Source organism: Diadema antillarum, unplaced genomic scaffold, assembly GCF_040938485.1.
Source record: "Diadema antillarum isolate AM-2024a unplaced genomic scaffold, OU_Dant_1.0 seq00002153_RagTag, whole genome shotgun sequence".
Lineage (NCBI taxonomy): Eukaryota > Metazoa > Echinodermata > Echinoidea > Diadematoida > Diadematidae > Diadema > Diadema antillarum.
The window spans coordinates 192,357-215,319 of NW_027272792.1; the positions used below are offsets into that span (position 1 = coordinate 192,357).

The following is a 22,963-nucleotide window of genomic DNA, read 5'->3' on the forward strand; positions in this document are numbered from 1 at the left end:
GATATAGATCTCCAAAATATCCTTGTTACCTGGCTAGGAAGTATCACACTATGGCTTGCTGATACTCAAAGCATTTTCGAAACATCTCATGTAACAGAGAGGTAAACTGTTAAATTGACTTGGTACCCGGTATATGCATGGCTCATAACTGGAGCAGAATAAAAAGTTATCAAATTTAAATAAAGTTTTAACTACCCTACTTTTAAGCATTGATTTCTCTACCCAAGGAATGATGGTCGATGTAAAATCTTTATCTAAGAAAAATACAACATATGTTCATATCAACACATAACCAGGGTAAGCATAAATCGAAAAATCTGTTGGCCTGTAAGGTTTTAGTGGCCAGAGTTGTATGAAATGGACTGACTTACACCTCTATGAGTCAAACTCAAATGGAATGTTTTGTGTACTTTCATCATCTTCTTTGATTATTCAACTTTCTTATCAAAATCTTGGGTAAAAGTTGTACATGAAATAGATTTTATCAATTCAGTCCAAATGAACAAGAAAAGGAGTTTGTGCAGAAGGTGAATTTTGACACTAGCCATGCTACGAGTGAGCAACTCATCTTTGTTGAATTGAAACTAAGCAAAAACCAAAAGGTACTCCATATATGGCAGAACCAAAGAGCAGTTCCTAAAACTTACAATTTTTTTCTTCTTTTGAATTAAATGACATTTGCACTGTTAACACCTGGAGCATGAACTGTAACATGAAATGATCTTGCACCTTTAATGCAGGGCTGACAACATTCCCATATAAAAATTCGGGAGATGTCATAAAGATTACTGGGCATCTCAATGAGCAAAATGGATTCTTAAATCAGGTGGGCTTTTTCTTCGAATTGGGGTGCAGTCCACCATCTGGTGTATTATCATACTCGTACTGATTGACTGGGCTGTGTGTATTTATGCACATCAGTTCTCCAGGTTTTGCACCCTGTTCTTTGCAATGAATGAATGAAGCAGGATCTGTTATGTGCATGAGTTGTGACTCTCTCACATAAAGGACCTCCATTGCATGTCCTATTCGAGGGACAGAGTGTTTTGCCTCTTATCACAAGCGGGGAAAGCATGATAACGCACAGCATTGCTTGGCAAGATTCACTGGGCTTTGAACCCGAAACATATGATTGCAGGGCAGATACCCTACCGGCTGAACCACCTGCATCAGGAGGTGGAGAGATATTACATTTTACAGGAGCAGAATCAGGGAAACCAGACAGTTCTGCCTATGCATGGTTGACAGTACATCACATCGCCACTAATGTGCCATCCTCCCCCTTCTATGTCTACATGCTTTTTTTCAGCACAACTGTATAAATTTTGGTCAACAGTATTCCCACATGTACATAAATCACACCTTTATATTGGCTGTGCATGTGTAGTTTTCTCTTTCTCACTGAAATATAATCCTGTCTGTGCCAACATTCGTATCTTGTCACTACACAATTTTAGAAAGCATGCTTACAAATAAGACCAAAATTGCGAAGTACTCTGAAAAATGTGAGCATTCCTGTCACTACATTACATGATGGCTTAACTTAGCCTTATTTTTTTCTCAAATGATTCCTGTGATATTTCTAACACATTTAGCACCCTGTTGCTTCCATATGACTAGATCTTTATTAGTAATTACTTATTAGAAGATGTATGTAATATATAAGCATTTGAAGACATAAGAGTTTAAAATATAGGTAATCATAAAAATACTCATCATATATTCTGATATGCAAGTGACAAATCTATGCTCAGGATTACAGTCGTGATAATCATCCAAAGTGCAGCTCTATGATAGGTTGTTCTTTAGCCAAACAGAGCTAAATAAAAACAAAAACAAAACTGCATTGCAATGATGTCCAGAGCAATAAATTTGCTATAAAGCACTATAATCCACATAATGTTTTCATATATGTTACAGAATTTCTTTCTTCTTCTTTGTTGCCATATAAATATGTATATATACACAGGATTACCACACTTTCCATCTTCATTGAAATAATACAGTAAAAGACAAAAATCTTGACATATGATTTATATGATGTAAAGTAATAAATTCTGCATTACACTGTAGAAATATTTCATGCAGGTTTTTGTACTGTATGTCACTCTTCATCACAATCCTTCACAAACCATTAACAATACTGACAATGAGTTGCACTACATGCGTAATTGACATTAATATTGAAAAAACAATTTGTTTAATTGAAGTTTCTCAACATGCCATCAATTGCAAACAACATTACACAAATCATCATACAACCATAAAAAGCAGCTTTACAGCTCTGTGCGTGTAACAGTATTGGAGGACCCCGTAGTTGTAGAACGTTCCAAAATGGAGAAGTGCATGACTGCACACTGCAGTCCCTTTGTCCTCATTGTAAACTTAGGAAGTTTAGAAACACGGTGACCGCACCTTGGAGCATGACCCTGGAAAATAACCACTGACCATCACTTCTGATCTCCTGTTTATTCTGCGCAAAGTTCAGTGGGCAAGAGGGCAATGCAAAAATTAGCAATCTTCCAGCAAATGCTGGCAATGACTTTGTCCGGCGGCTTGATGACATAAAAAAAAAAATATCATCAAAAAAATTAAAAGTCAGGTGTGGTGCACCGCCATTCCCACAGGGATTCCCCGTAGACAGACTAGTTCAGGAAGCGAATGCTCATCATGTGTTCAACCTCTGCCTTTTCTAGTGCCTGATGAACAGAGCAAGGAAAACAAAAGAAGAAAAAAAATCCATATCATTACAGAATAACACAAAAACATCACTGGCATCAATATTTATCACAATACTAACTTTTGAGGAAATTTGTTTAATATAGACATACGGTGGACTCCTGTTATAATAAAGTTCCCGGGACCGGCAGTTTTCATTCGTTATATCGAAATTTCGTTATAACTGAACAATTGAACAAGAAAAATACATAGAGCAGATAATGTTGCAGCCTGAATTTTTATTTTGTTGTAACCTGAATTTCGTAACAACCATGTTCGTTATTACGGGAGTGCAATGGCAGCTTAAACTCTCAGTGATTAGGGAGATCATACAGGGAGGAAGGCTCAAATTTGAAATGTTACACATCAGTGACGCGACAGCACGGACAAATGAGAAACATCGAAGTCATGCATGTCAACCAACGTTAAGCCCAAGCTATTGCAGGTGTTTGATTGACACAAATATATCTGTTACAGTACAAAGGAAGGATCCTGAAGTCTGGTGAAATGCCAGATATAATCATAATCAACAATAGACAATAAAAGATTCTTCATTAGTGGAGGTTGGAAAATTCTTTCATCTGTCCTGCTCAATTCTTAGTCCTTTTTTTTTTCTTTTGTTTCCAAAGTAACAGACACCATGGGATTTACGTTTCCTGTAGCACAGGTCTGAGCTTTTGGCAATACAGTATTCATCGCATAATCGGGCATCTGATAATCGGGAACCTCGCTTAAATGACATACGCTTCCCAGAAACATTTCCAATGCATGTTATTTTCACTGGATAATCAGGCGGGGACCTCTGATAAACGGGACAATTTTTCTTCAAGCGATCTTTGATTTTGTTGATATTTTACCCAAAAAAATCTACCAAAGTATCACAACAATATTTCAAAGATTCCCTATCAGTTGTCGTTTACATCAAACTTACAAAGCAAGCTTCGGACTGGTGTGTTTTGACCTCCGTCCATCAAGTACACGTACATGCATAGCCACGAAAGCGCCTTGTATAAGTATCCATGCCATTGCGAAACACATGCTTTCGCGAACATTCTTCTCCCCTACATAAGCAAAGCCATGTGCTCGCTTGCAATTCCTACTCACATCCAATAAAACACATGCCTCGCTCACACAGCTCAGGCTGTGTACGCTGTTTAATCTCAGTCATACACTTTGAGGGCAAAGTCCAGATTCCTCGTCGCGTCTCTGAGTGTTTCAACTTTCAATACACTGTGATCTGTGGGTACGTCACAATCTTCCTCAGTTGTGAATGAGCTAGAAGGTCGCGCCGAGGGGTAGCGCGGTTGTGTATTCATGTACATGTACAGTACGTCAGTATGCATGTGTGTGTGTGTGTGTGCACTCCATGTCGTATGCCGTTAGTGTATGGTGAGTGCTCATCGCGAAATCGGGCACCCCGCTTAAAGGGGCCGTGTTTGCTACTCCCAACCTGTCCCGATTATGCGATGACTGTACCATGCTTACACTACAATCACCACAATGGGAACTAGTTAAGGCAGAGGACGGGAAACACGATACAGGTGATTTATGTTTTAGCTTCGGGCAAAGGTGTGAAGTTAGAAGACATCAAAATGACTGCTCCATAATCAGACCAAAAGCATGAAAACATGAGGATAATAATACATCCTCTGATTGGGTCTCACAAATTGAGCATGGCCTTCCTTTCACACCCCCATACAAAGTCATGGGGCTTGGAGCCAATGCCACACAGAGTTGTGGATCCAGGAGATCAGAGTACGGGGCATTTTAGGAGGTACCACAGGGGGTATCAAACTGAGCGGCAATGTCTGTGAATGTGGCAAATTTTAGGTTTCGTCAGGGTTTGTAAACTCAGCAATGAAGTTCGTAAACATGAACAAATTCGCAAATACTTTCAATGTCGCAAACAGTTTTTGTTGCCGCAAAGAAATTTAGAACATGAAAAAAAAAATGTTTGCAACAGTAAAAACTTTTCGAATTTGATTGCAACTGTTTACAAACCATGATGAAACCTAAAATTCGCTTTGTTTGCTCACTGTTTAGTGAGATACCCCCTCTCAGGAAGGACGGCACTTACGCTCTCAAACTCTTCGAATGAAATCTGGCCGTCGTTATCCAGGTCTGCCTCTGTGATGGTCCTGTCTGCGATGGCGCTCAGCTGCTCCTCTGTGATATTCGAGCCCACCATCATGTGAAGCAGCACGAGCAGCTCGTCACGAGCAATCTTGCCGTCGCTGTCGACATCATACATCTTGAAGGCAACTGTAGCAGACGATCATTCATGAGTGAAAATGAGAATAAAGATTCCTGTTCAGCAAGACATTAATTACACCAATTTTGGATGGAAAATTCAGCGAAAAATCAAAACGGCTGGTGTAAATTTGTGCATGTGATTCAGTAGTTTCACTGATAGTGATGGATTACATCCCTACCATTTATCGATGCAGTGTGCAAAAATAAAACATTCATTCAGGCTTTTTTTGTCATTGCTGTTTTTTCTCTTTCAAAAGAGCTTTAATGGTCCATTTTGTGTATGTGGTCACTGATTCTCATCTCTTTATAAGGAGCAGTCAAGGTAATCATTTGCCTGTCGAGTAATATGAAGCCAGGGGCATCAGAAGAAAGATATATACCAGTATACCGTATGTCCCCCAAAAAATTACAACGGGACCCTCCACAATGATAACTTTAAAAATAGTGTATCAATCCAAATACAATTTCAGCGTATGAAACTATAACTTATTACCCACGTCTTGCAAAAAACCCCATCCAATTTGCTTCAGTGGTCAAAGAGAAATGAGGATTTTTGTAGAGCATGTCCGGAATCCCTTTCCTCCAAGTTCTGTCTATTGTGTTCACACATTGATATGCAGTTCCAAGACCACCCAAGTGCTAAACTTAGAAGAATCGCATCCATGACATGCTTCACAGCGATTCACATTTCTCTGTGACCACTTAACCAAATTGAACGGAGTTTCTGCAAAATATAGGTAAGATGTTATATTTTTAAACCCTGAAATAGCATTCAGACTGTTTAATCATTTGGAAGTTATCAATGCAAAAATATTTTTGGGGGACATACTGTACACATATTTTTTTTTTCTTTCTGCTTGATTTCATCAGAGAAAGGAAGGGGAGAACAGAACAACAAAAATGACAAAGTAGAGAGAAAGGTAAAAAGTAAGAAAGATCTTCTTGCTTTGTTCAGCTTTGTGTGAATCAACTCCTTTGCTCCAGCCCCCCCCCCCCCTTTCTCTCTCTGTGACAAACAAAACTTTTGTTACTCCTCACATTACTGCAAATCACTTCCATTATGAGTAACCCGATCCCATTTCTTATGATCTCCCATTCTTGCTGTTCCTCTCTGCTAGGCCCAACCCTTATTCTTTCCTATTCTCCACATCTCCTAGCTCCCAGGCCTCTTGGACAATTTTCACTCGAGTCGCTTTTGTCCTGACAAATCAACCATGTTATGCTTGATGAGAATAAAGGTGATTTTTCAAAGAGACTTGAGCAGAAAAAAAAATACCCTTGCCTTCTTTTCTGCATCTTGATAACGATTCAAGTAGAGACCCCTTGTGAGCTGAAGTCCTCATACTACATATCATACTTGTTGTATCCATCACAATCTAAATTGCCCCCCTTTCTTCACATAACATCAATTACAAATTTCTCACACAATCCTCTGTAGGCACATCTACTGCATACCTGATATGCCAAAAAGCAAGCCATCCATAATTTGACCATAACGCCACCCAAAATTTGACTGCCTGCTACATGTAAAACCTATGGTTTTGCACGTGGTTGAATTTCGACATGGGAGGACGAACCCTGCTGCAGGTTTTTTATATTTTGTGAACTGGGACTTGTAAGGCAATGTCGAAAGTGTTTCCATTCAAAATCAAGAACATTAATGAAATGAGAAAGTGGAAATCGTTTTTCAGGAAAAAAGATAGGTAATTTCCTGCTTGCGTAATGATAAACATTGCAAATTTTTATATGAGAAGCCATAATCTCACAAGTTGTAAAATTCAGAAATACTGATTCACTCTCAAATTTTTTTGTTCTTGTTTTGTTGTTCTTCTTCTCTTCTGGCATTACTTGATGGGTTGATAAAAGGAAAATTTGCCTATATCAGACCCAGGGATATGTCATGGAAGAATTCACTGACTCACAGTTCAGCTTGTTGTGGCGGGTATTGAGGGCCTCCTCGCCATCCCTCTTCTTCTTGTATGGCCTGAAGAGGGCCAGGGTGCGCATGAACTGCCGAAAGTTGATCTGGTCCGACTCGCTGCCGGCGAAGAACGTCTGGATGATGCGCTCCCCCAGGGGATTGATGACCAGCTCCGGGATGCGGTACAAGTCCTCCACTCTGAAGAGACAGGAGAGTGGAATTAAAGGGATGCCACAGTTTTGGTTGCAATGGGGATTCAGATTGTATCTATTTGCAAGATAATGAGGAACCATTGAAAGAGCATACAATTCTAGAGGAATTGTTTATTTAATGAAAATTGTTTTTTTTTTAACTGGCTGAGATATAAAATAAAAGTCAAACAAATTGGTCCTTATTAAAGGTAGGTCTCACCTTTTACTAGGACCTCTGTTTGTGGATATCTCAGACACTTTAAAAACAATTTTCATCAAATAAACTTTGAATTCATCTTTATAGTTTCATGCTCTTTAATATTTTGTAAGATGTTTCTCATTATATCACAAAAAGGTTAGAAACCTGAAACCACATCTCAATCAAAATTTTATACTTAAAGATTATAGTAGCCTATATGGGCCACCTGAGAAAAAAGAGTCAGTGTCTAGCTCTGTATAATGTCATCCCAATCTCTGTTGCCCACCAACATTATCACACAATTAATCTACATTGTATACATGGCCAGTGACACCAGAATAGATTGTGTTTTAAATCAAATTTTAGGACAATCTGCTCTGGTATCTGGTAATTAGATATAGCATTGATTTAAAGGCACTCATATCTAAAGTTGCATTTTACCATGGTTGTTATTGCTCAACATGCGTTACATCAACAACAAAAACAAAAGTATGATGCATTTGTACTAAACCTCCATTTCTATGACCTCATCTCCACTTGAGAGTTTAGTCATGATCAGTCCAGATCTGGTCAGTACACATTATCTCCATCATCTTCCCTCATTTGTTTAGCGTCTTTTCACAGGATCAACAAAGAAGCTCATAAATGTGCTTTAAAATGGAAGTAACAATGCAACATGCAGCTGTACAGACTTAAGTTTTGTTTCATTTGTTTTTGTTTTGTTTTTGCTTTTGCTTTTTTCGGGTGGAGGTTGAGCACTGCATAGCAGTATCATACGTGGCAATTATCATATATAATCAGTGACCACCAATCTATGTGACCAGTTCAATAATCACGGTGGGTATGGTATGAATAGGCCTACCCTTCCAATGGCTTCCATGACCACAATCACAGAAACAAAACAGACCCACTAGCACACTGCTGGAAATCTTGACCCTAGATTTCAATGGGTGGGACAACAACGAAATACCTGCAAAAACTACTGAACTGAAATGTCAATTTACCACGAATACAACACATTCTGAGTTTGTTTTCCAGCTTTGCCAAAATATTGTTGGACTGTGAGGAAACTCTCTTAACACTCCATCTTTACAGTAATCTAGTACATTGCAATACTGCATGAAAGGAAAGAGAAAAGACAATCTATACAATCCAGAACGGTTGGACCTCAATAAACTGGTGGGTTTTCTATGAATGCTAGTGTAGGTGTATAGACAGGATGTATCATAGCACATGAACTTTGTCTGGTCTTTGAATCAAACAATGCGCTGAAATGAAAGTTAAATGTGACTTTCTGAGATGTGGATCTTTATTTAGTTTGTTCGGCTTTTCCATGTTTCTGCCTAATATTCACTCCCCCCCCCCCCCCCCCTCCGAAAGACTCCATCCTTTTGTATGTTAAATAAGGAAAAAGGTACCAAATTAGTCTGTCATTGTGTTATAGCATAGCAAGGTACAAAAAAAAGAAGCTAATACAGTACGTTACATATAATATTGCTTACATTCCTGATGTGCTCACACATCATCATTTTTTTTTCTTTGTTTACAGTGAATGGTCAGCCTGAATGAAACACAAACAGAAGAAAGAACTTCAGAGAAAACATACTGACAAAAAGTAAAACTTATACAAAGTATGTATTTGTACCTTCTTTGAAAACAGAAATTGAGTTCCTCAATTGTGCTGACATTGTAAATAGAATGTCAAACATGTCTACTAATCTAATTGACAGAGGACATACATGATTTTCTTCTCACAGTTACTTCCTCATTCTGTGGCTTCATTGACTCCCCTGATACATGTAGAATGACAAAGCACTTGCTGTCTATGGTTGAGTGTACGTGAAGTTCCTGTTTTGACCACAAACAGTGGCACTCTTTTTGCAGAAAAATATATTTCTTGCATGGCTGAAGCAGGAAATTATAGTACATACAATATGTATTGTCTACAGGTCACTCTGCTCTGGAAGGCACTCTTTGTTCTGTGATCTCACACAAACATATTCATCCACCTCCCCCCCCCCCCCCCCCCAACACACACACACACACTATTTCTATTACTTGATCCTGAAATAGTCTCTCTGTTTTGTTTTTTTTTTCTTTTTTTTTTCATCTGTTGGCATGGTACTACCAGGCATGTAAAATCACTGTTTTTGGTTTTTTTTTAACTTCACTTGCTACAGAATCAAGGAGAACCTGAGAAAGTTTAACGACATATTTTCAGTGGCTGTTCCATCTGCTTTTTGCTGACATCACTACAAAGCATTGTGCATGTTGAAGTATGTTGTCTTTCTGTCAGAAACATCTGAAACTCTGGAAGTAGCTTTCCCGAGTAGACAGAATGGTTTGAGGCTATGATGTACACAGGGAGTTACAGAGGATCTTCCTTCCAATATAGGTACAAGTAAAATTGCAGTGATTCAAACGAATGGGCAGTGTTTTGGGTTTTTTTTCCTACTTTGGGCTTCAAAAAAAAAAAATAATATGCCTCTGGAAGATGGACTTTTTGATGCAAAAAGAAAGATATTAATATGGCAATGTGTGGTTGTGCACTCCACTTTTGCCTGCAGACTCTTGGTAGGCATTAATATCTAGATCAGCCTACTATCTCTTTTTTTTAAAATTTTTAATTATTTACTTCATTCATTCAACTATATATATCTGTCCACATGGGTACAACATTGATTCTCCTCATGTACAAAAAGCAAAGAGGTAATTCTTTTTGGTGCGAGGGGGAAATCGGAAGAGAGGAGGTGTTTTTTTTTTTTACTGACACTAAAAAATAGAATTGCTCCAGATGGAAAGTGTACTGAAGTTTTAGTTTTTCACAAACAATTTCTGACCTTAAAACTGTTAGTAGTTTCATAAGATACTGCATTTAGATGATTTGTCTGCAAGCTGAAATGGGAATATAATCTACTACAATGTTGTTCCTTTGCAATCTCCAAAGATAAGAGGCTGCATTACACTGCCCAATACAATCATAATCACAGGCATGCTAGCTACATCAGAGTCTACTTTCGCTAGTTTGATGTGCATAATGAAGAGTTGCAAGAAATAGCATGATGAAGGCTTTACATGTTGTATTTTGACAGAGTGACACTGCACACTTGTGGTATAATATGATAAGTCACCAACACCTGCACTGTATTTCACCTTATTTCCTGGATAATATGTTTGCTTTTTATATTCCGTATTCCCACTCTTCCAGGATGTACAAAGTGATAGGCTATCACACATCAGATCACAGGTTTGTGTATTTAGTAGTACAGCTCTACCAAACAAACTGATGCAAGCTGTCTATGCTTTGTATATCATCATTACCATAGAGTCTGCATTGAAAAGAAGGAGTATGGCATGTACAGTAGTTGGTGCAACTAAAGTGTAACTCTCAGCTACAGAAAAGAAAAAACAATATTTGACAGGAAGATGCAATATTGTATAGTTCATATCGTTACATATGAATGCAAACTTTCACCTTGTCAGAAGTACAAAAGAATTTGAGTTTATATTGAATCAGATCAACATTTTATGTAAACTTATGACTTTTGTCTTTGTTTCTCTTTGAATAATGCCACCTGTCCTACAAAGTGTACGGTATGTCACAACATTCAATGAGTCTTCACAGTGCAAACAGTTTCTTGTCATTTTCCTGTCACAGGATTGAAAACTGGACTGGAATGGAGTCTGATTAGAAGCTCCATGGTTTATGTTTTAAACAGTGAAGGAATACAGCAAGTCTTGATCTTTGAGCTTTAGTTACAAGTACTCAAACTAAAAATCACCTTTCATACAATACTCTGTCAGAATTTGCATTAATTGTGACATTTTATTACATATAGTTCTGCCAAATGTCAAGATTTCAAACTTTCACATGGACCTTTGACCTTCACCAGAGCTTACCCAAATCAAACCACACAAGTCTCAACCTCTTGGACTTTGCTTGTTATATGATCAGCATAAATCCTTAAGATAAAACACGTATTACATAATTATCTGTACCCAATAGGCTACTGTAAAAGAAACCATTACAAAGAGTACTAGTTATTTCTTTTGGCTCCACTAACGATATCAAATCTCCACTATGGATTACAAGTGTGCCACATATCAAAGCCAGAGGGATATCACTCACCTCAAAAAACCACTGTCACTCTTGTCTAGATTGGTGAAGCGGCTGTACAACCGAACAATCTGCTTCGGTGAAACTGTAAGGGACAAACGCATGAAGCAAAGTTGGCTGATGATGATTAGTTACTGTTGTGTGGCAATGAATGACAGTCATTTGAAGGAAATCTTAACTTACCTGTACTCAGTATAGCGCAAATGACTGAAAGCAAATGAATGCTACTTGGAACATCCAACAAATGTGTGGAGAAATTCACTGCCAGAAGTATTTAATACAGAGATCATGAAACTTACAAATATACATTTGGTATCAAAACTTGCCACCATACCGTACTGTAGGATCTGAATTAATGCCACATGAGATACTTTGTAGTCAAGTGAATGTATTTATAACATAGGATCTCTAAAATGACTTAACAATCTCAACATCAGTCAGCAAGAAATCAAGATAGGAGATAATTTGTTCTAATTTGTGATAAAACATCAATCAATTTGCTTAATTCAATGTTTTCATGTAAATTCTCAACATATCACACACGTTCTAGTCTGAATGTGTTCCTGCATAGACGCAGTCATGGATTGTTTTCCGACTGGCTCCAATTCGTGCTTTGCATTTATATGTACTTGTCTGTCCCAGTATTATTAAGTAATTTCTGTGCATGTCATCTCAGAGAGAATTATCTTGGAATGGATGTGTTTGTGGATGCAATGTCAATTCCCGAATTACGACCAAAATTGAATCATCTGTTACTTGTGTCATTCTAAACCTTTCCCGTTTGTGCAAGTTTGATCCAATATATCCGTTTAGAATTTTTTGATTTATTTTGCACACGGACAAACAAACAAACAAACAAACCAACGCTGAGCATTTCGGAAAACATAACCTCGTGCCTTGGCGGGGGTAAAAAATGTTTTTATACAAGTAAAAATCTCCAGACAGATGGATTTTTCTGTCTAGTCCTGACAGTGTAACGACATAAATTTAAATAGGGGGGCCTACCTGTCACAAAGTGTAATAAGTCAGTGTGTAAAATCTGCAACATGTAAATAGATGTTAGATGTCTACAGTAAATTTACACATTATTTAATAAATGATGTCTACTCGATACAGTCTAACGTTACACAACCCTATGTCCTGTGGTGAAAAGTTAGATCTAGATTTCTAACTGTTTAGTTTTTAACGTTACTTGTTACATTGTAGATCCCTCTCTCGACTCTAGCTAGAACATCTAGCCTTCGAGATCAAATAACTGCACATTATTTTTGATAAGAATAGACGTCTACATTGGCGTTGCCTTGGAAGTCAAGTACTGCCACCGAACATACAACATGTACATGTGCTGTTTTAGGCCTATCATACTGTACAATCGCAACGACCCCGGAACTTCCGTAAAGCGAACACGGATATCACCCTCCAGCTCCATTGACAAGTCAGTCACAGAAACCGAATCGACGATCGAACGAACCAACAAACAACGTACATGTACATGTACCCCGTACGATGCCTACGGGAGCCGTGCGCCGAGCGGCTGGCAGCTGCAATAAAACATGCAAGTGATCAGGACAGTGGTGATAATTCATATCTGAGAATTCGTGTTATACATACATCCAGTTTCTTGTTGAATTTGGTCGATTTCTTCTTGTTGTAGAAGGGAAGACGTTCTAGAACCCATGATGAAAATCGTGGAATTAACTATTCAATTATACAATGTTACAGTCAACTTTTAATCCGTGACGAAAATGTCCCCTGCCCGGTCGTCTCAAGAGTACAATTGCCTTTAGTTTACCACTACGGTACATCGAGTTGAAGTTGCGGGCAATATTTTGATGTTGCACAGAACGATCCGCGCTATCGATTCTTCGTGTGCATTCGGTGTGAACCCGTTTTTCACTCTTGCGTTCATTTGCGTGTAAATCACTGTTGGACCGCGAAAAATGTCGCCAAATGCATGCGCTAATACTGTACTAGTACACTTACGATAGCCTCGGTTTCAATTCGCACTTGAACAACATCTCGCAAAAATGTCCGAGACCTCCTCATTCCCGAAAATAATAATCTGTACGCGAAAAGAACAGCTTATACCTCCACTCTCAGAACTCAAACGTATTATTGAACCGACGACTACTCTTTATAGTGTTCATAGGCCTACTCTTAAACAATTGTCTTTTCCAGAAAAGTGTCAGACCGAACAAACAGATTACGCAAAAAAGTATTTTACTTACAGAATATGATAGGCCTATTTAATGTAAAACATATCATTTGATATTTATAGAGTTTGATTTCAAAGTGGGGTATAAACTTTAAAAAATTGGGTGTTTTTTTTTGATTGAATTGAAATTGAATTGAATTAAGTTTATCATCATAAAGAGTAAATAATGTGGGGTATAATGGCTTCCCAGTGATACTCACTTAAAACATAAGAAAGAATATTCCTGATGTTCCAATCAATAATATCTCATATTTTATAATTATTTTCGTTGATTTTAGCAGTTTTAATTGCAAACACCGGCGTAGCCAAAAAGGGGGAGGGGGCGATGGGGGCGGTCGCCTCCGGGGCCCCTGAGATTTGGATCGGGGATTTGGAAGGCGGAAAAATGAAAAATTGCGTGTTTTTATAGGCATTATACTGTATCCCCATGACACGGGTCCCCCTTTCAACCTTTTATCAAGTACGTGTGAGATCTTATCATTTGTTTTTCGATATTTCTGTCAACGTGTGCACCAGATTGTTGAATTTCAATTAAAAAAAAAATGCAAAATCTCTCTTGCTTGGAGGGGTATAAAATATACTTGCAGACCCCCTCCAACCCCCCCCCCTCCCGCCCTCTGTGTCCTAGGTAATTCCCCTAGCCTTAGTTATACACTTTTCAGATTGTCAAAATCTGAGTGCACAAGACCTATCACTGAAATTCCGAAAACTCAAAAGTTCCCCACCTCATTTACAAGGGAATATCCCATATATCAACCCTTTCCTCGCTCAGTTCCCCATAGAAACAGAAAAACTTTTTTTTTTTGGACAATTTCCCAAATATTCCACCATTTGATATGCGTATACAAGATATCTCAAAGACTCCCTCGTACGGGAAGGATGGGGATACTTCTGTATATATAAGCTGTTATTTTCGTGAGGGTCTATTTTCGCGAATTTCGCGAATCACAGTTATATCGCGAATTTAACAACACGCGAAAATGTCTCCATGCGCTATAACGTAAGCGTCGGCGTCGATACGCGAAAACAGCATCTCGCGATAATGTCTATGATCTCGTCATTCGCGAAAATATCTATACGCGAAAATAACAGCGCATAGAGTACTTTCGTATAGCACTTTCCCACGCCTTCTCCCTGATCCCCCCCCCCCCCATGCATACCTGTATAGACTATGGCTGCACTTTGAAGATTACAGACAATTTTCCAAATTGCCACAAAATGTGCAGCGCACCAGAATGTTTAACTGCAATCATAGAATGCAGAATCTCCCTCGTGAGGGAGGGAGAATATTGATAGGGCTCATCACCTCCCACATCCTCGTGCTTTGTCATCTCCACAGACTTGCTATACACTTCTCGGATTGACAAATTTCCAAATATTCCAACCATATTCCAACCCTCGAATATGGGAGAGGTATCTTGCCACCTTCTCATTGCTTGGTTCCCTATTATAGGGAATGACAATTTCCGAATTTTCTACAAAAAGTGTACTTCAGATCGCTTTATTTCATTTCTAAAAACGCAAAAGCTCCGTCAAGCGGGAGGGGGCATCCCCCTCCCACACACTCCACCACTACCTAATTAGACCTTGTACTGAATACGCGAAATAAGAGTTTGATTCCGTGATTTAGCTATTGACACTTCCCTGAAAAGCCCTCTTTACATATTATATTTCCATCTTTTTTTCATATTTTGCTGAAAAAAAACATAAGTATTTCACCAAAAGTTTGTACCAGATCGCTGAATTTCAGGTCTGAAAATGCAAAGTCATCCTCGTGTGGGAGGAGAAAAAACCCCTCTCCTATACACGCTCGTGTTCATGTTTTTTCTGTTTACTTAACAGACAGCGTTCATGATATTCATTGTAAGAAATATTACAAGATGTTTATCTAAATGATACCATTTTATGGGCAAATATTGTTCAATGACAATATACATCAAAATTCTGCTTCTTTCATGGAGCTGTTTCAAGTCGATAAACACGCAGAAACATCCATCAAATTGCACCATTTACAACATCAAAATGCAAAAAGTACCACCCCCTCCCCCCCCCCCCCCCCCCAAGATCAAAATCCTGACGCCGGTGATTGTATCTAAATATTAACAAGAATGAAGTTAACTTATTCTGGCAATATTATAGTCTTCATAATTATGTAAACATTCCTGTGACTCTCTTTTTATCAAAACGCCATAACCGACTTCCATGCCAAACACACCCCCCACACACACACACACACACACACACACACACACACACACACACACACACAATACATGGATGATGTTGGCAATGATCATTGTTATACGAGTTTCATGACTCCTATAAGGTTCATATTAATCATATTCATGTATTATGAGGCGATAGCAAAAACACAAAAGGAATAAAAATTAACAGGAAAGTGCCAGAATAGGTTTGACTTGTACCCTGCTCATGTGTGCATCATGGGAGAAAGAGTAACGAAAGTTTTAGAATCATAAATTTGATATTGGCATCAAATCCAACTTTTTGACTCAAGTACTGGTCGGTGGAAAGTTTGCAATAATACTGACGAAGATTTCTTTGCTTATATATGCATTCCACTCAAGCCTCAAGTCGGGGTCACCAGCTATGCACCCAAATGGCTACTAGAATTTTGTCCACGGTTTCCACATACACAAACATATAAATAAGCAACATGAAACATTAACAGGAAATTGCGATTGCTGGTGAGGTTTGAATTGTATCTGTGTGCATAAATAATTGAGAGAGAAAAAGTATATAAAGACAGTTTGAGAATCATAAATTTTAAGCCAGTCCAAGAATGATATATTTGTTGTTTGGCACTATTCCGAAGGTCCCCCCCCCCCAAAAAAAAAAAAAAATACAGCAGTACCCTCCGCAACGATAACTTTAAAAATAGTGAATCAATCCAAACACAATTTCAGGGTGTGAAACTATAACTCATTGCTCACATCTTACAGAAAACCTCATTCGATTTGCTTCAGTGGTCAAAGAGAAATGAGGAATTTTGTAGAGCATGTCAGGAATCCCTTCCCTCCAAGTTCTGTCTATCGTGTTCACACATTAATATGCAGTTCCAATAGCATCCAAGTGCTAAACTTGGACGAATCAGACTCATGACCTGCTTTAGGCCTACAACAATCCACATTTCTCTGTGACCGCTTAACCAAATTGAATGGGGTTTTCTGCAAAATAGAGCTAAGATTTTATATTTTAAGACCCTAAAGTAGCATTCAGATGGTTCAATCATATTGGGTGCTATCAATGCGAAAATCCGATTGTTTTTCTTTTTTGGACATACTGTACTGATGATTAGTACTTTAAATGGGAATGAAATAAAAACTACTTTTATTTGAGGATATGCATGGTTTTACAGCTAAAACTCAAATTAGCAGGGCACTTATAAGCAGATTAAAGGATTGATTAAAGGACTAAATGGATTGTGCATGGAACTTATAAATACTAGAGGCTCAAGTGATTCCATCTCTACATCTCCAATAAAAGATATGCAATTAGAGTCAACATTGCCATACAACTAAGGCGATGAGATTTTTTTTTCTGCTAAATTTCCCAGGATTAGTAAGTTAGGGACTGCTAGTAGTGCAAATGCACGTTGACTTGTATCGATTCATAATACACTGAGTGATGACCACTCATATGTGGGCTGAGTGGCCAAAAGACTATCTAGGCCTATGGGAAAAAAGAGTAATGCCAGTGGCATTCTTATATCTTAAATATTTTCTGCTATTTGTCTTCAGATTACTTTTATACCCCCCCCCCCCAAAAAAAAAAAAAAAAAAAATCAAAACCAAGATTCCTCCACTGACATCATCTGTAAATCATTGTTTCAGTATCATTTATCATTTTTAGTATTATTCATTATTATTATTGTTATCATTGTCATTACTGTTAAGTATTGTCATTGTAATCTTGTTTCAAGAGACCATCTGCAAAAAATAATTTGAATCTCACAACGCGTAGTGCGTAGAGCGTAGAGGAGCATGTTTACACCGCAAGTATCGTTGCTTAGAGCTAGCAAAATTTAGCGATAACTTCAGCCCTTCTTGGAATTGCGTAATCCTGCAAGCAAAACATATCCGTAGCATACGATCAGGTGGCTGAGCTGTGCGTGCAAAGCAGAAAGACGCTGATACCCGAGAAGTACCGGCATGCGCGGCAGTGCCACTATACACTGCACCGGCAGGCTGGAGCCATCAACAAAGCTGTCCGTCCCCGTTCGAGCTGCAGAACGTTTGCCGATTCGAGCGAGGTGGTCTCTAGAACTTCTAGAAGTCGACAGAGTGAGTGCAGAGGGTATGTCACAAAGGCCTACACTGCAAGAGGATCAGTAATTTTATATCAAGTTAACCTGTTGCTGCAAAGAGTCCACATTTTCTCTGCCTCTTCTAAACCCATGGCCCATGAATTACATCAGGCATCATCACGACATCAGTTTCTAGCATATCTTGGACAGGTCCAGAGACCTCGACCTCAACACTGGGTGTCACTAGTAGTAGTACTCAATCCCATACTCGGCAGCTGTGAATTGTGAACAAGGTCATGATTGCTTCTCTCGAATAGGGATGAATTTAGAGTTCTAGATCCGTATAGGATTTGATGCAAAGAGATGCAAATAAGTAGGTCTAAATCTGATCAGTTATTAAACTTAATTGTTCTTCACCATTTGAATTTGCATGTTTGTTAATTTCATACACACATAGCCAGGGCGTACTAGTCTAACATTAGTATATAGTAGGCCTATTTTGCACTATTTGCAAGAGTGAATTATTGAATTGCTGAATTAACAATGCTCTCAGAGAAGTTGTAAAAGGCTTGAGAAGTTTCTTCGAGAGGTGAAGCGAAAGAAAGAAAGTGATTGGTGGAAAGCTATGTTCATTTTACGTTGCTATGGAAACACCAGGACTCGGGAGCTATAGTGACCATGTGATGTCCGGTAATTACATTGTTTACAAGGAATTCATGATAAATGAGTGGTGAAACAGTGCACAAGAGCGGTCATTAAAAGGACAGGCTTTTGGGGTCAAACCGCCAGATTCCACAGGATATAGGTAAGAGCAATCAAATACGCTGTTTAGAGTTCCCCTGTCTAGGAGGACCTCTGGAGGACACCCAGAGGACATGCCAGATGCCTTGTGCCGTGACCGTTTAGAGTCCCCATCATCTGGGGTCAACACAGAAAATCTCTCGGAGGTTGTGCTGTGTTTTGGGACCGGACTCTTGATCTAACTGGGGTATAAGGCGGATAGGATAGACAAAAACAATTCCAAGTAGTGCTGATCAGAGAGAAGTAATAAAGTGTTAAAGTGAAAGGTAATATTATTCCCTCTGCTTTCTGAAAGTGGTAAGCAAAGTGCTCTTTCATAATGCTAGAAAAGTGAGAATAAAATATTGATTTTTCTTTGTTTTCTATATATTGTTGTCCATATTTGACTACAACCTACATGAACTGTAGTAGTCTCCTTGTCCAGCGATGACGGCACTGAAATTCTAAATATTCATAACTTTCGAATGGAATGTCCAATTTCCCCCAAACTTTTACTGATGAGTTCAGCTGATATTGCTACTTTCACTCAATCCACATTTATATTTGGGTTTTGGTTTCCTCTAATAGCCTTTTGCAAAGGCAGCGTGCAATGAACTTGCACACAGCGAGCGGTGGATTTGCACACAGCAAGCGGTACGGTAGCCTTTAGCCAATGCTGTCTGGACGTATATCTCCTTTATGTCTGAATTGAGACTAATTGTGATACAACAACGATCACATCCAGGATCGCCCAGACCACCAGACGCAGCTCACGCCTTAGATCACTGTTGCAAACACCATCTACGACCAATCAGGTGGGCACGCTTAGTCTACATTCAAGGCAGCGGAGGCCTTGTCCAAAGGCTGAGCGAGCGGTGGACTCGCGCATAGCTGGATCGGAGCTCTGCTCGCATGTCGCTACACTCGCTGTGACTGTGCACGTCCCCAAATTATTGGGAGCTGCCTTTGCAAAATGCTACATAGGTTATTGATGCAACCAACTACCACCGGTACATCACAATGCCAAATAGAAACTTATTGAGATACTCAAATTCATGTGTTGATGACATTGGTATAGTTGAAGGAAAAGAGTACCGGTAGTCATATTTACAGCACACCCAAGTACTTAATAGGTGGAAAGTTTGCGATGAGATTGAGGAAGATTTCTGTGCTTACTGTATTCCACTCATGTCTCAAAATCTGAGTCCCAAGCTACAATTTGTATGCACCCAAATGACTATTTCACCCACAGATTTCAAAGGTTTTTAATAACCAACAGAATGTTACTAGACAGTGGGTGTTGCAAAGTGGAAAAATGCTGAGGACAGGTCACAAAGTGTGATGCAGGGAAACTCAAGTGAACATGATAACGTGTATTCTCACATTGTACGGGGTATGTGTGGTCATCACTGTGTGCGTGTGGCATTTCAGATAAATTTGTATTCTCCGTTTGATTCCGCGTATATGTATAGTTTGCCCACTTTGTTCTTCTCTTCGGTTTCATGAATCTTCACTCCTCTCTCCTGTCTCCATAATTTTCTAACTTTCAACTTCTCCCTTTTCCCCCTAACTTCTATTTCATCTTTCTCCTCCCAATGATGTCTAAACATCTTACTTGATTCTCACTCTATTCTTCCTTACCACTCTCTCTGTTCTTTTTCTACCATCTCCACTAGTGCAACTTCAACTTCCAGCCCATTTACTGCCCCCTACTCTTCACTTATTGCCCTCCTTACAACCCCCATATGTCGCTTCCCTCCTCAATTCTCCTCTTTCTAGGCTCTTCTTCTGCCAAGCAACGATCCGGATAAGGACCACATACACATAATGTTACCGCAAACCTTTCTCCCTCAAATTTGCATTTGTTCGCTGTACAGACAATGAGCATAGTGACTGTGTCTTGAATGCCAAAATATTTAGCATAGCTTGTGCTTACCATGCCACTGACGTGTATACAGTAATACCAAGGAGGTTTGAGAAATGGAGTCACAACAGTCTTATTCGCTTTGATCCCATGCTCGAAGCCGCCACTCAAAAATATTTGATGTATGTGTCAAAGTGGATCTTCCTCTCAGATGCGAAGACAATTGACTCGTGTCTCATTGCATAATCACCAGCCACTTTCCAAGGAAGATTATGTCTTTGTGATGGTAATTACTTTTCGCTTTCCCTACGTGCAGACGATGGGCCGTAGACAATGGTAAAGGCACGGGGATGAGCGAATAGAAATTGCTCAAATATTGCTGAAATAGATATCAAAATTACTCGAATGTACGTGATTGTACGCTAATTTGACATATTGATTTATAAAGAACTATACGTGAAGATGAAACCATATTAGTTTCATTTTGAGGAAATAAGGAGAAAAGTGATAAAACCGGCTTTCCATGAGGGTAAAATTTCAAACACTGTCACAAAATACAGCTCAGATTTACACTTGCAAATATTTTCGAATGGAATAGACTTGTGTTTTATATGCTTTATCATTAGGTGAAATTTCATTGCATTTGATATATAAACGAGCAGCATATATGGTCCGATATTATGTTAAGATTAGAAATTAATCTTCAGATTGCTCAGAAAGATGACGGCTTCAAGCATCGAACATCGAAGGCACAGATGCACCTGTGGAATTCTTTTGTCCATCCATAGAAAACTGACAGCTGATTGAACAATTACAGTCAGTTGGAACTCCATCTCTCAAACCTCCTTGTAAAGTCAGCAAGTCATATCTCACTGCTCTGTTGCAGGAAGCAAAATTAGATTAAGTTACAAATGTATTCAGTCAGTTAGCAAGTTATTGTATGGGAATACAAAGGGTAGCAATTGTATAGAAATACAGGTACAAGGGTTAAGAATCATATCAAATTTGTTTTAGTGAACAGGTATAGTCTGGTTTAATGAGGCCGACAACTAGGGCGTTTCCAGAAGCTCTGGGTATTCCATCACGTACAACATACCCCAGGCTGCTACTTAAACGCTATAAGCAGGTACTCATATTCAATTTTGTAGTTTGTGGTTTGTATGAGTTTCAGATTTTGTATAATTAGATTAAGAATATTGCAAAGCTTGATGAATGTGTCATGCAAAATATTTTAGACATTGGTTGTGCATTTTGTGTACATAGGGTGGATGAACTTTTCACGGAAAATACTTGTATTAGACTGATCACAGTGAATACTTCAATGTGCATGTTTCCATCTGAACACCACTTATTTTCCAATCCGAACTTGACATTCAAAGTTTTTTAAAGGCTGGCATTAGAATTCTTATTTTGTGTTTCACGAATTAAACGCTGTCAGCATGCCAGTTTAATATGTATTGTACAGATGGTACTACGGTTTGTACATTTTATGTGGACTATGGTACATGTGTGATCATAGAGAATGGACTTGAGTGCAAAATTGTGACCGCCCAGCTCAAACCCACAAAAAAAAAGTAGGTTGAAATGATCTAGAATTCCACTTTGCTGCATACATTACTTGTACTGGCCCAGTAGATAAAAGAGTAAGCTCCAAGCTCTAAATTCATAAATAACTTGTTAAAACTCCACCATCCTAACCCATTCAAAAAGTGGTTGAAATAAGAGAGTCATGAGGGAGAAAAGTCGATTTGATTAGTGGAAAGGTTACTCAGGCATGCTGTATCAAATGGAAAGATTTTTATTTCCCAGCAAAAGCAGTGCCTCTCTGAAAAAAAAACAAACAAAAAAACAAAACAAAACAAATATGTCCAGTTAAACTGCTGATATCTCAATTTTGGTTTTGTTTTACCCTGTTGATGAAGAACTGATTTTCCTTTAACAGGCATTTCCCATTCATCCCAGCCCATGAGTACTCACAACTACAGGTAGTCTTCAATGGGTTAAGCCGCCAGATTTTGACAGGAGGTAAAAAACAAAGATTACTCTCCCAGGTAGACAAACTTTAGAAATTTGATTCAGTCAGCCCAAATAGCGTATTGTGCTCCATTGCAGATAATCCTAATCCGTATTTTTTTTCGTGGGGGGGGGGGGGGGATTGAGCTTAGTGGTCACAATATTGTTGACATTACGTCTAAATGAACCAAATTCTAGCTGCAGTTTATTACAATTGTATATCAATTGCATTTATAGACTGAGAATAATGACATTTTGTGAAGAACGATCACAAGTTTTTGTGAGTAAAAAGTTAGATATTGAAAGGCATTTTCAGGGATTGTTTGCAGTCTCTAAGCACACTGTGGCTAATCTGAAAGGTTTATCTTAATCCCAACCTGAAAGGGTACTGCCAAATATTTGTCTCCATTTGCTACATAGGAATCTTC

General features: G+C 38.7%; 1 protein-coding gene across 1 annotated transcript; it reads right to left on the reverse strand.

Moving 5' to 3' along the window:
- Positions 1–298: 298 nt before the first annotated feature.
- LOC139714067 (calcineurin B homologous protein 1-like) lies at positions 299–13,163 on the reverse strand. Its single transcript, XM_071625793.1, has 5 exons — positions 13,011–13,163; positions 11,412–11,484; positions 6,894–7,090; positions 4,796–4,980; positions 299–2,699 (listed from the first exon to the last, which is right to left on the reverse strand). The coding sequence occupies exons 1-5, from the start codon at positions 13,075–13,077 to the stop codon at positions 2,646–2,648; spliced, it is 576 nt and encodes a 191-aa protein (XP_071481894.1). The 5' UTR covers positions 13,078–13,163; the 3' UTR covers positions 299–2,645.
- Positions 13,164–22,963: the final 9,800 nt, after the last annotated feature.